Genomic DNA, 13,503 nt, shown 5'->3' with positions numbered 1-13,503 from the left:
AGGCAGAGACACACAAGATGCGCACACATTAACAACACAACTGCTTTCTCAGTGGCACAATACACCCGTCTCATTTCATCACCGCTGGTAAACCACATTTGTTTAGTAGTATAGTGGCTAACTGCCTCAGTGAACACTCACAGTCTACCTGTCTGCAGACACAGTGCTGCCTCCTGAAAACTAATTTAAGCACACTGGCAGAGAGCGGTTCACAGAAGAGCAGTCTTCCATAGTTTAGCACAGACGACACACTCTAATAGGAGCACGCATGTAGACGCACACCCACACACACACACAAACAAGCTGCTGTAGTAGAGGGCCCTGGGGTGAGCAGAAGGTCAGGCAGACAGACAGGAAATGCAGGAATGCCTCAGTCACAGACAAAAACAAGCACAGGCATTTTCATTACCTGGTGGGCCAGGATGTAAATGTTGTGTCCAACGTCTTTGGGTTTAATCTGGTCTGCAACACTGTCCTCGTCCTCCTCACTCTCCAGACCCTGAGCGTAGGCCTCCTTCATCACATCAACCTGAAGTACAAAAAGTTATGAAAAGTTACTGCTCTGTAGATTGCGGTCAAATGAAAACCGAATTAACATGATGTAATAATAATATCATCTGGATAAATGCTTATACACACACACATATCGAGACACTTACCAGTTCAGTTGGTCTCATCTTGTACAGGATCTTCTCTGCATTCTCGCTGTCATGGCGGCTCTCCATGATAGCCAGTAGGAGCTTGGAAGCATTGTTCTGCAACAAAAGGCTCCACTAATGAGCTCAGACAACAGCACAAGTAGCTCAGGAAATAAGGATTTGACGGCTACAGTATCACGCCACCTAAAAGTAGTAATTTGATTAATTTAAAGGGTTCTAAGATTGAAAACTACTGCAGTTAAACTGGATAATGAGGCCGATCATAAGTATAGTAATGGCTGTTAATGGCTGTGTGTCATAGTGATTGGCCTCTTGGGGCTCTCAAGGAAACCTGCTGCTTACCTTGAGCTGCAGCACCAGGTCCAGGCGATGCTTACCCAGGGGGTTGATGGAGTTGACTATCAGCGCTATAATAATGTCAATCCCATTTGACTCATGCTTGGCTATACAACTCTGGAAAATGAAGAGGGCATAGTTTGAGTAAAAGCAGAGGAAAAGACAGGTCATGCATGGTGAGTTATCTCATTAACTATCCAATAAATTAACTTTGAGTACTTCTCCTACCTGGTTTTCATGGCAGGGTCCCTGACAGTACTCTGTTATGGTTTCCAGGGTTTGGCGAACCAGGTCCACATTACTCTCATTGATATAAAGGCCCAGCAGCCCGAGGCCTCCAGTGGTGCTTCCACAAATGCAGTCCAAGAACTGAAGAGTCTCGCACACCAAGTTGTAGTTTGTCTTATTGTTCTGGTTGCGTAGAAAGTTCTGTATTAACGGGAGAAAAACAGACGTCAATCTGCAGTCAGCTTACCAGAGGCTTCAAGGTTGTTTTTTTTACTCTCAATCATTAAAAGGTGTCAGTACCTGCAGGTCTGAATTGTGGTTTTCACAGAGCAGCTGCAGGTAGCGTAAGATGGGTTTCATGATGGTGATGGCCGGGCTCATTTGAGTTTCCTCTACGGCCTCCTCAGCCCCAACGATCTCACTGTTCTGGCCAAGACCCTCAAGGTCCGGGTCCAACTCCTTCCTGAAGGCGCAGAAGGCCTTCGAGGTCACAGAAGAGGCCTCCTTCAGCTGCCCTCGCATCTCCTCCCTCATATGAAGCCCTGAGTCTTTCCCTACGGCGCAGCATGCAGGGAGACATAAAGAAGCAAGTCAATTAATCAATTCCTGGACAGTGGAGTAACATTTGGCAGAGGATGGGGCCTCAGCGGATGGAGAAGTACGCCTGAATCATGCAGAACCATTTTGCCAGTAATGATCAATGTCAGCATGGCCTGTGACACTCTAAATGTATTAAAAACTGAAATTCAGACACCCTGCTTTGACGAGGGGGCAAATATTGAGTGGGGTTCTGTAGCATGAAAGCATTCAATCTTGATACAATGGTCTTTTGATAGGCTTGTGATGTGGGCCGTCACATGGCCTCTGACATGTGACTGCAGGAGTTGGGAACAACAGTCTGCACGGAGGTCAGCGGAGCAACAACGATCATTTTGGATTTATCCACAACTATTGTTTAAAGTCAAGGCCACGCTGAATTTGAGGACCACACGTACTGTAGAGGCATTAAAGATTTCCAGGTTTATATTTGAGCCGGGTTTGTGGCTTTTCACTCACTCCAGGGCCTGTTTCTGTGGAAATGCTGTTTTTCTGTGCTGAAGACATGACCTCTGTGACTCAGTCTGTTGCTTTTAAATGCTCATGCTAGGTACCTTTGACATCATTATCCAGTGGGTTAACTTTAAATAAACCTCACTCACTTTCACCTTCATTTTGACACAGTGGTTTGCTGCATGTTCCAGACAGAGTAAAGCAAAAAAAAAAAAAAGGAGCCAGGGTGTGCTGGGTATAATTTCAGCACTTACAGGTTTCAATGCATCACTAGTTGACTTTACCTTTTTTGAACCTGATGCCACTGAGGTCGCCGTCATCGTCCCTTTTTCTGCAGCTGAGCTCAAACATGTTGACGGACACGGTGGCTCGAATCTCCAGCTGAGCCGAACGCATGCGGTCGTAGAAAACCTTGAAGTACCTCTCGGACTTCTTCTGCTTGTACAGTTGTGAGTAGAAGGAGTTCTGAGAGGGAAGCAGAGTGGTGATGAGTGAAAATCTAAATATGAATCTGTGAATACGTGCGTCTGTGTGCTGGGTTGTGTCTTTAAATGTGGAAAGACATTTTTTTTTTTAAAAAGTGGGTGTCTGTGTCGCCCACCTGTATTTGTGTGTTTCCACCCTGAAGAAGGGCAATGCCCAACAGGATGCTCTCCTCAAACACCCGGTCATTCTTGGTATTGACTATGAGGTCAATCACCAGCTCTGTTGTCCCAACGTTGTCCAGGAGACACTGGATTTCCACAATGCTGCTGCCCGGTTTGTCAGACTCCAGCATGGGAGAACCTCCTGCAGAAATATTAACATCCACTATAATTGTGTACTGCACACACATTCTCGCAGAAATTACTGATCTGTTTTGATTCTAATGACTATATTCTGCAACTGTTTGGACAGAAATACTGTATATATATTTATATGGTGCTTTAAATATGGCTAAAACGTTTCCTAAAGCCTGCCAGCGACTGTCAAACAGCACTTCTCCTAAGAAGCACAGTGCTGTCATGTTAGCTGCTGTTGTTTCCTCTGCAGTGAGTAGTTATTGCGGCGTCTACTGGGTTTATTTGGGGTTCTCAGTACCTCCGGATGACGGCTTGACAAAGCCGCCAGATGAGCTGCTTCCACTCCCAAGCTCTGACTTGGAGAGAAGCTTTTGATTTCCAAAGTAGCGAGTGAGGAGAATCTTTCTTAACTCGTTTCCCTGTGGAGACAGAAATCATAATGTTAAATCCATATCACGGTCTGAGAGAGTACCAGACTATAACTAGGAAATTCACATTTTACCACATTAGAAAAAGCTGGATTTTTGTGAGAAATAATCATAAAGATATCACCAAAATGAAGGACACATTAACAAATGTCCCCTACGAGAGAATATTTGTGGTGAAGTTGAGGCGTATTCACTGGCACGAATCCACCTCATCATCCCTTAAGAGGGCTGAGATTTCATCTGCTACCTAGAGGGAACGATCACTGTCCTCTGATGATGTCTTTCCTCCTTGATCAGAGCGAGGACTTGTAGAATGACAATGCTCTTATCAACAGAGAAATTGGAGCCTGAAAAATAGTGTGGTCCGATGACTTTGTCCTAACAGTTCATATGAGAGATTTTCAGCTGGAAGCCCAGACAGGGAAAAAGGCAATCAAAAAGATACAAAGTGGTTATATTTGGTTATAGTGGTTATATTTAGGTTCGTTATAATTAGTGCTGGTGCCTGAAATCTTGGATACTGACATTTTCGTTATTCTGTCTTGAAAATGAGACCACAATACAGAACTTAATTCATGTTGTCCTATTTTAAACTTTTTTGGACCAGACAAGGCATCTCATGATTTCAAACCTAATAACTACACAAACCACTACACTACCATCTTGTGCCACTTTCTGTCAATTAAAACACACACATTTCTGTCTTTAGGTCCACCTTATTTGGGGCAGCCTCACCTGCATTCATTCTTTTGTTTGTGGACAATTACACACAGTGAGTGGACAAAGAAAAAAATGGGGAAATTAAAAATTAATCTTACTTCTTATAAAAATACACCAAAAAAAGGACAAAGAAATGATGAGACTGAGTGTAGTATTTTTGTATGTGATTAGGTTGCAGGAAACACTGCATCACAAGACTACTGTGCTTTTACAACACGTGTATTTTTAAAGGCTGCGTTTTGTCTCTTGTGACATTTGACGCAGATGAGTGGAAATGAGATGAGAGGATTCATGGAGATAATCTCCCTGCAACGGTTGTGTAATCAAAGTGCGAGAGTGATTGACAGGTGGCTGACTTATATTGTGCTTGTCTCCACATACATTTTTTTTCTCCTTTTTTTACAATACCAACAGGAGAGGAGCAATGAATGGAAAGTGATTGGGAACGTATGGACACTAGGTGGTCAGCATCAGTTTCCATGGCGACATGACGACTCAAAATGGCCTTGTTAGTATTGATCAACCGAGTGGCAGGATGAATAGATGGATACACAGGCTGTTTGAAGGGTGGAGCAAAGGGATGAATGGGCCGTAGGGAGCCACCTGTGGTTTCCGTGGAAACGTGTTAGTGGGGCGATCAGTCTTTGCCCGAGATTCTGGACAGGTGGTGGACAACGTAACGGAAACACCTGAGAGAACGACAGCAGTTCAACTAACTGTAATTAATCATTTTTAGACAGTGGGTTGTGGTGTTATGGAGCAAATTGGTGCTGAAGCAATAAGACGATTAATCAACTGGGTAATCACCAAAAAGTTTATCACCAAGGATTTTAATAGGTAATTAACAATTTGAAAAAATACCAAGCAAAAACCTAAAGAGTTTGCTCCAGCTCCACAAATGTCAGGATTGGCAGTTTCTAATGTCTTCATGGATTTATCTCAACTTGCGACGGGCAGACTGTTTTATCAATAATAAAAACTGATCCTCTCAGTTAATTAATGTGTTCTGTGTGTGGTATACATTGTCATAAGCTCTGGGTCTTTATCACACTACATAATGTAGCAGTGTTTGTGACTGATACACCAGGCAGCGATTGTCTGGCCCCTTTGTCCCACTGCAAGTTCCCTTAATGTGATTGTCACACCTCTGCTAAAGCTGACGCATGCGGCTGATTGGTATTCAGCTTAATGTGACTCATTTGTGTAGCTGCCTTTTGTAAGTGTTGTTGAAGAGTATAGTTGTTGCTTATGATGCTTGTTTGTGGTGTATTGCAAACATCCCCTAACTCTAATGTGGTTTTCAACACTGAGAATGATTTATCAAAAAAGGAGCTGGTCACTATTGACAGGTTGTTTTCAGCATCCTTCAAAAAAACAAACAAAAAAAAACATCAATATTTTCAGACAAACGAGACTCCTCCATTCCTCAGCATGAAGGTGGCCGAGGCTCGGTCCAGCCGGAGAGCCTTTAAACTAAGTGCACCAAAGAGCAGAGATGTGGAGGAGCACGTGTAGCTGATGCTCCCTGTGTCAGTAAACACTCCATCTCATCTGCAGTCAGCGGAGACGCTTGTCTGCCTGCACTGTCTGGCTGAGCTGTCTCACAAACACACACACACACACACACACACACACACACACACACACACACAGATACACACACACACTTCTTGAACTGAAGGTGAGGATCCATTGAGCCAGCCTCTCTCGTTTCCACACAGCAATGCACAAACACACACACACACACTCGGTGTAACTACAAAGTCAGCAGTCCGCACTACACTCTATAAGGCAGTGCATCCCAGTGGGCGCTCTTTGACTGATTGCAGATTGAATCATGTTTGACTTAACATTTCCCCTTTTCTGACAGAGGACGTGTTGGTTTTGCACTACTCTCAAACACCAATGAAAGAAAGGTTCTGGTGGGAAGTCGAACGGGGGGGTGGGGGGTGTAAGGAGTTGGTGGGGGGAGGAGGGGGGGGTGACAGGTTTTAGCGCTTGTTCGCCTCCCCTCTGGGCAATGCAGTCTGCTGGCTAGGTCTGCAGAGAGGAGAGAGGGGAGGCGAGGGGAGGCGAGGGGAGGCAGGGTGGCTGTAGAGAAGAGTCAGCCCAGCCTGACTCATCTGCTTGCTGCTGCATTGACAAGAAAAACTCCAGTCAGGTGATGTAAGAGCCACGAGAAAGAGAGATAGAAATAGAGGTAGAAGAACTGACACAAGTAAGAGGAGGAGGAGGAGGAGGAGGAGGAGAATAGGAGGAGGAGAATAGGAGGAGGGGGGGGGGAAACAAAACCTAGCAAGGAGCAGACAGTCTTGGTGTTTTAAAATGTGCACCGGCACGCCACACTGCGGCTCTGGTGTCCAAGCTGGAGATGAGCTGCCGATCCCCACCTCCGGCTTCCTCGCACCTCCTCTCCTCCTCCTCCTCCTCCTCCCCTCCCTCCTGCATTACCCCCACCTCCCCCCTCGCAGCTCTGCTGTCTGCAGGTCTCTCTCTCTCTCTCTGTAGCTCTGGAGAGATGCATGGAGAAGAGAGACAAAGACACAGCACTGCCCTATGCTTCTTTAGGTGGTCTGAACACTCACACAGGCAGCGGAGGGCAGCACCAGCTGTGAACCAAGACAGACGGTGCCAGGAACAGGCGGGGGAGGTTTGAGCCGCTTGGGTCAGACAAGGTCGATTACAGCAGAGACTCCAGCCACAGAGGAGGAGAACGTTACCCAAACAAGGCTCAGATTTGAGGGGGGTCTTTACATTCTGAGTACCGTTTGCCGTCATTATCGTGTGATATTAAAAACTTTTGAGCCTGAAACTCAAACAGATCACGTGCAGTATAAAAGCATGTGATACATGTTATTTATAAAGACTGTGTGTTTGGAGCTGGAGGGAAAATAAAGTGGGATCCTTCGGTAATGTGATACATATCCATTTCACTGTTTGCAAGGTTTCCTTATCAGGGCAGTCATTTCATCTTGTATTCATTCTCAGGAGAAAACAGTCAGATTATCCTGCTGTTTTTGTGCAAACACAAAGAGTATATGAGAAGACAATGACACTCGGGTCATATCATTGTGCTGAAGTTTACATTCTTCAGTTTCAGTGATTTTTTTAGGCAGATTCCAGTACCAGGAGATCTCTTGATTCCTCCTCTAGTTTTACTGCCGACAGCTTAAGAAGAACTTTGAGACAACTTTCAGACATTCATATTAGAAAATGAAACAGTAACAGCTTTACTTTACGGGTCCGCAATTTCCAAATAATTTCCTAGAGGAGTTTTGAAGACTTATGGAAATGTGTCATCTGATACCAATCATAGAAAACTGAGGGAAACATATCTGAGACAGTTATTACCTCTATGTGTTCACCTGTGTTTGTTCTGTTTGTTTATTTGTCACCGAGAAACTACCAAACCAATTTGCACTGAACATTGTGGAGGAATGGAGAATTAGTCAGTCTATTGGGAGAGCCTATTAAATCACGGGGGCAGATCCAAATCATTCACTGTGAATTAGATTTTTTTTCCTCGGATGTCCGGATACAGATAAGATTTCTAGAATTATAATCAAACACTGGGTTGTGACGTCTTTGACTGATTACCAAAAGATTCCTAGATCCTGGACCTGTGAGCTGTGTCTAAACAGAGGCTGGAATCAGTATTACAAGCTGCTATTGCTAATTACAGTGTGAAATTGCCAAGGTATTTAACATTTGGTTGTGCTAGGCTATGTTAGGTGATGCTGTTCAGTGAAGTTAGGTTCAAACAGACAGAACTATGTCTGCTTCATCTCTGCCCCTCTTAAACTCTCTTCCCTTCTGTAGGATATGAGATGTTTCCTGACCAGGCAGACGTGAACACGGGAACAAAACTCTACCGTAATGCATGCATCTGATGACCTTTCTCAGGAGACACACATGTGCGGATACACACATCACATGCTGCCATTTACAATGTTTTCAGGGCTGCAATTCCACAGCACATAAAATGCTTTTACCCAACAAGCAAGCACATCAGCAAAACAAATTAAGCCCACATGTGAGAGCAATTGGTGAGACTGGTTCATGGAAATACAAGACCAGCAGCGTAAACAAGCATTCAGCAAAAGGCCAGCTGTTAGCTGGCGGGTTCACAGTGGAAGCATGCTTAACACTGTTAAGCACTGATTGTGTTTGTTAGGAGGATGACTGTGATGTAGATAGGCTGACTGACGAGGTAAAAGTCAGGTCTGCTCCTTTCATCTGACTCACTGGCGTCCGGGCACGTTTGGACAAAATAAGAGAAACACCTGACAATTCCCCTGCAGTAAATGATGTTTTTCTGAGGGCTTGGTGTATGTCCATGTGAGTGGTAGGGCAATACAGATGGAAATGTCAGTCAGTCAGTCAGTTAGTTAGTCCGTCATTTAGGGCAGGACTGATTTATCTCAACAATTATTTGATGGATATCTAAAACATAATATCCATCTGACTGGGTTTTCATCTTGCACCAACAACAGGTCAATCTTGTGAACATCTCCCGGATGGATTGGCAATCATTTATCCAAATGACTTGGTATCTACTCCGCCCTCGCTCCTATGTCAACTGGGATTGGCTCCAGCTCCATGCAACCCTGCACGGATAGGCAGCACAGACAATGGACAGACAGAAGGATGGATGGACTTGGTGTCTACTGGAAAATGGGATTCACATTTTTGGTTTTCTGTTAAATGCCTCAAATTGAATGGGTTGCCATGCTTTGCATATGAGCAAATCATATATAGCAAACATATAGCAAATCATCCTTTCATATGGTGAATCATCAGAGTAAAATGTTCAAACTAGCATTTAAATCAAAGCACCTAGGTACAGCTTCACAGAGCCATTAGGGTTCATTTGCAGTGATGTTTCATGACAAAGTTTTTTTTTTTTTTTGTCCATGTTTATGAGCATCTCGTGACAACCATAATGAGACTTTTCCCTTTGCCACATTACCTAATTTTGTGACGGATGCATCAACAATTCAGTCTATCATGATTAAATAATCAACGTGAGAGTACATAAACTAATCCAGATCTACTTGAATAGAGGCACGATCACATATTCCCCCTTACTGGGATCTTCCATGAGGACACAACAAAGCCTAGACAGTTGATGCACCAGGTACAAACATTTCAAAACCATGCAGTGTGGCAAAGGGAAAGGTTTCCTCCTATGATGATGCACAGTGGCTACAAAATGCAGATCAACGGTGTGGTTGCCACTCATGACACTGACTAAAAAGGCCCTTAGCAGGATATTTGCTTAATAGCTCTGCAAACCACAGCCCAGCAGTGTCAACAAAGATCAAGCAGTATGAATGAACTGTACCAAAGTGCTGACTTACTTTGAGGCCATTGTATTGTTTTCTAAGGTGTTTCCTGCCCTCTGCATTAGCTAAACCCAAAGCTAAAAGCAACCAGAACAAACAAGTTACAATTGACACAATTCATCCTGCTGCCTGTCATGTGGCTCCCCGAGGACCGTAGACCTAACTCACATGCAATCGGATCCAAGAAACACAGTGTCTAAAAAACACTGTTTGCAATGACATCTAATCTCATTCATCACGGTCCTGCATTTTAACAAGTTAAATCCTTCTTCTACGTCTCAACACTAAAGAAACTGCAGCAGACACCGCGCTCCTGGTCCGAGGGCATTTCTACACAGACTTCGTATGCCCAGCCAGGGAAAGACCAGACAGACAAACATGTGCTAATCCTTCATCGCTATGGAAACCAAAACATAATACTCAACTAACAGACACCTGACTGAAGGATCGAGAAAATTGAGGGCGAGAGGGAGGGAAGATAACCTCAGCATGAGCTCTGGTCGCAAAGCAACCATGATCGATTGTTTTTTTTTGTTTTTTTATTGTTGAATAAAAACGTCAAACTCTGACAGCAACTCAAATGGGTTATTTATTTATTTATTTATTTATTATTATGCTACTAACTAAATGACTTGACCCAGCATGCCAGACTCCAGCTAAAGGTCAAAGCATTCGAGGTATCCATGAGCTCAGCCTGCTCTCTGCCTGTCTGACCTGCTCCCAGTGGTTGAATCTCAGCCATGTTGCCCTGCTCTCCACAGCAGACAGATAAACAGGGAAAACCCTGCAGGATGAGCTCACACAGGGACAGCCAGCGTGGCACTGCATGCCTGGGAGTGTGTGTACGTGTGTGTGTGTGTGTGTGTGTGTGTGTGCATGCCCGACTGAGGCTTTCCGTCTACATGCATGCATGTGATGCGCTTAGCATCAAGAGAGTGGTAATCTGTAAATCTGCTTTGCCTTGGGCAGGTGGTGTGAAACTTGGCAAGCAAGAAAGGAAGAGACGACGAGAGGGACTGGAAGGGAGAGACAGGCGGACATATAGACGGACAGTGTGAATGACAGGGATGAGTGCGAAAGCCAGTGAAGGAAGAGAAGAGTGTCAGCGTGATTTATATTACATAACTGGCTTTTCCAGTCATCTGTAAACAAGACGACATGCTTACGTATAGACATAACACACGTATATGCATGTGCTCACAGAAATAACTAAAATACAGACTTGAAAAAACAACAACATCGAATTTCGTCTCAAATTGCCATTGTGTTAGTAATATGGACCAATTCTGATGAAAAACCACCAATTAGCTGATCCAACCAAAACACAAGCCTCTTATATCTTAGTCCCTCGAATAGAGCTCCACTGTTGTCCAAAAAGTGTTAAAAAGATAAATAAGCCACACAGCTGCACGGACTGTCATGTTCCTTCACTACAGTGAACTTGGACACTGTTGTTTCTTCTGGGTGAGTCCAGCACATACTGTACTGGGCCCCAAACACTCAAAAGCATCAACTATTATAATTCTACAAGAAATACTCTACAACAAATGTTATATTTATTCCAAATGAGTAAAGATTATAGTGCTGTTACTGTTTATTAAAATTTCTTTAAAAAAATTTGTGGCTCAGGAAGTCAGTTGTTCGATTGCCGGCTCCTTTTTGATAAATGCACTTTTTGAGGTGTCCTTGGGTAAGATACTGAACCTGTATCGCCCCCTTTGTAACATCAGAGTGTGAGCGCCCTGTTGTATGAGTGTGTGTGTGTGTGTGAATGGGTGAAGCACTTTGACTGCTATATATATATATATGCAGTCCATTTACTGTACATCCTCTCTCGCAACATTTGGCTTAGGCCTACATACAGTAGTAGCTGAGCACCAGCAGAGGGATAAACTGAAATTGGTCTTTATGGGATTTGTTGACAACATGAAAAGTATAGCATGTCAACTTTATCCTTCAAAAGAACAAAGTGCACGAGATGAGATAAAAAAAAAAAATTCAAACTAAATGTCTATGATGGTATTTTATGCTAATTTCCTTAAATGTAATATATGAATATAGTCTCAGAATACAGAGTCAGCATGCATCAAACAACCTTTAAAGTCTTTTTTTTTTCCAACTAAAAACCCGTCCTCACCCAAGACATCTTGAGGGCAAGTGGGAGCACAAACATTTATAAAGCCTCCCTTATCTGACAGCCAGAACAAGTGAAGTGCAGAAGTAAAAAGCTAACACATCTCTCTACAGTGTACAGTGGCTGCTGCAACCCAACCAGCACCCCGGGCATGACCCAGGCAAACAGAGAGCAGGGCCCGGGTGGGACTCGAGGAGAGAGACAGAGAAAATACTTCAGGTCCCCAGACACAGACAGTATGCGAAAGAGAGGCACCGAGTGGACAGGAGAGTGAGAGTAAGGAAGGAAGGAAGCAGGGAGAGAGGGAGGGAGGGAGGGAGGCAGGGAGGCAGGGAGGGAGGGAGGGAGGGAGGGAGGGAGAACGTGATGGTCCACGTGACGCTGGCTCAGCCACTGCAGGCTGTTACGTAAGCGCACCCCCTGCCCTGTCTCCTCATGGACTGAGCAGACTCTGCTTCTCTCCAATCCCTCACCCTGCAGCCGCTGCCCACTTTTTTTTTTCCCTTGCACTCACATGGCTCCTCACATGGCTGCCTCGCTCCCTCCCTCCCTCCCTCCCTTCCCCTTCCTCTCCCTCGATCACTCTCCCTCCGTCTCTTTCTCTCACTCTCCTCCACCCACCAATTGCACCCCAGGGGAGCCACCAACCTCTGCTGCCGTTGCTGTCACTCTGTCTCTCTCTCCTTCTGTTTTTGTCTGGCTGCCTCTCCCTCTCTCATTATTTCCATCAATCGTTTTCTCTCTCTCTCTCTCTCTCTCTCCCTCCCTCCCCCCCCCCCCCCCTCTCTCTCTCTCCTGTGCAGTGAGGCTGCAGCTCCACGCTCAGGGCTACGGGGATATGACAAAGAGAGGCCACAAATACATGCTTGAGCACACTCACGCACACCTACACAAACTGACATTTCACATATCGTTACCGCACTGTCTGGCTTCTCGAATGCGCCAAGCCGCTTTTAAAAAGTGACTGTTTTTTTTTTTTTCTTCCCTCTTTGAGTTTCTCTGATCTTCTTCCACACAACTGTTGAATCATTTGCCTTTCGAAAAAACATCTTGGCTGACTGACACAAGATGCAAACACAAATAGGGAAAACAACACTCCGACTCCTCAAGCAGCTGTAAGTTGTCAGTGGCTGCCATGTAATGTATTGAGATGGTCTTGACAGGATTACAACAAACAAAAAAACAGCCTTTAATGGGACAGCATCGCAGCCAAAAATAATCATGTCTGCGTGAAGTCCGTGCACAACGTCCGAGCCGAGGACAGTAACACACAGGCTCCCTCACAGTTGACTTCAGACAACGTTGAGTGCAGTAAATTGAGCTCCGCGCAAAGTCAAACAAGGAAACAAGGAACGGTTCTTTCTTCTGACTGAGATTTTCTCATGGCGGCGGGAGTAGCACTTTTTGTGTTGAGTGAAGTGCACAGCGTCACCTCCTCTCACCACGCAGCTGGAACAAGCTCTGCTAAAACCCTCTGAAGGTGATTACAGAGTAGACCGGACTTTTTTGTTTGTTCTCTTTTGTGTTGCACCCCTCTGCTGCTGTGCACCTCAAGTCTCCTCTACCAACTCTTGTCATTCACTTTCCAGGTCTCTGTCTGAAAAGGGTGTGTGTGTGTGTGGGGGGGGGATTTGCAGCGGGAGACGGGCTCCTGCACCCCCACCTTGCTGCAGTATTGATTTGTTTGTTCGGCGCTTGTCCCCCCCACCAATCCTCTACCCCCTCTGCCCCCCCTTCGTTCCTCCTCCTCCTCCTCCTCCTCCATCCCCTACTCCCCCCACCCCACCGCCCTATTCTCCGTCTCAGTGTGAGTGTGTCCTC

The 13,503-nt window shown here is 45.0% G+C and overlaps 1 protein-coding gene across 5 annotated transcripts in view; it reads right to left on the bottom strand.

The window, feature by feature from the left end:
- Nucleotides 1–13,503, bottom strand: part of itpr2 (inositol 1,4,5-trisphosphate receptor, type 2) — a 60,264-nt gene that overhangs the window by 16,311 nt on the left and 30,450 nt on the right. For all 5 annotated transcript variants that reach the window (XM_083973754.1, XM_083973750.1, XM_083973751.1 and 2 more), the window contains exons 38-45: nt 3,354–3,474; nt 2,875–3,062; nt 2,558–2,738; nt 1,524–1,777; nt 1,224–1,424; nt 1,002–1,112; nt 660–755; nt 410–529 (exon numbers count right to left, since the gene is read on the bottom strand). In XM_083973754.1, coding sequence (XP_083829880.1) covers nt 410–529; nt 660–755; nt 1,002–1,112; nt 1,224–1,424; nt 1,524–1,777; nt 2,558–2,738; nt 2,875–3,062; nt 3,354–3,474 — 1,272 coding nt within the window. The remainder of the gene's footprint in view (nt 1–409; nt 530–659; nt 756–1,001; nt 1,113–1,223; nt 1,425–1,523; nt 1,778–2,557; nt 2,739–2,874; nt 3,063–3,353; nt 3,475–13,503) is intronic.

The sequence above is a fragment of the Trachurus trachurus genome (genome assembly GCF_905171665.1).
Source record: "Trachurus trachurus genome assembly, chromosome: 6".
NCBI classification, from domain to species: Eukaryota; Metazoa; Chordata; class Actinopteri; order Carangiformes; family Carangidae; genus Trachurus; species Trachurus trachurus.
The sequence above is the reverse complement of the archived record's forward strand: the minus strand, read 5'-3'. Positions and strand labels throughout refer to the sequence as shown.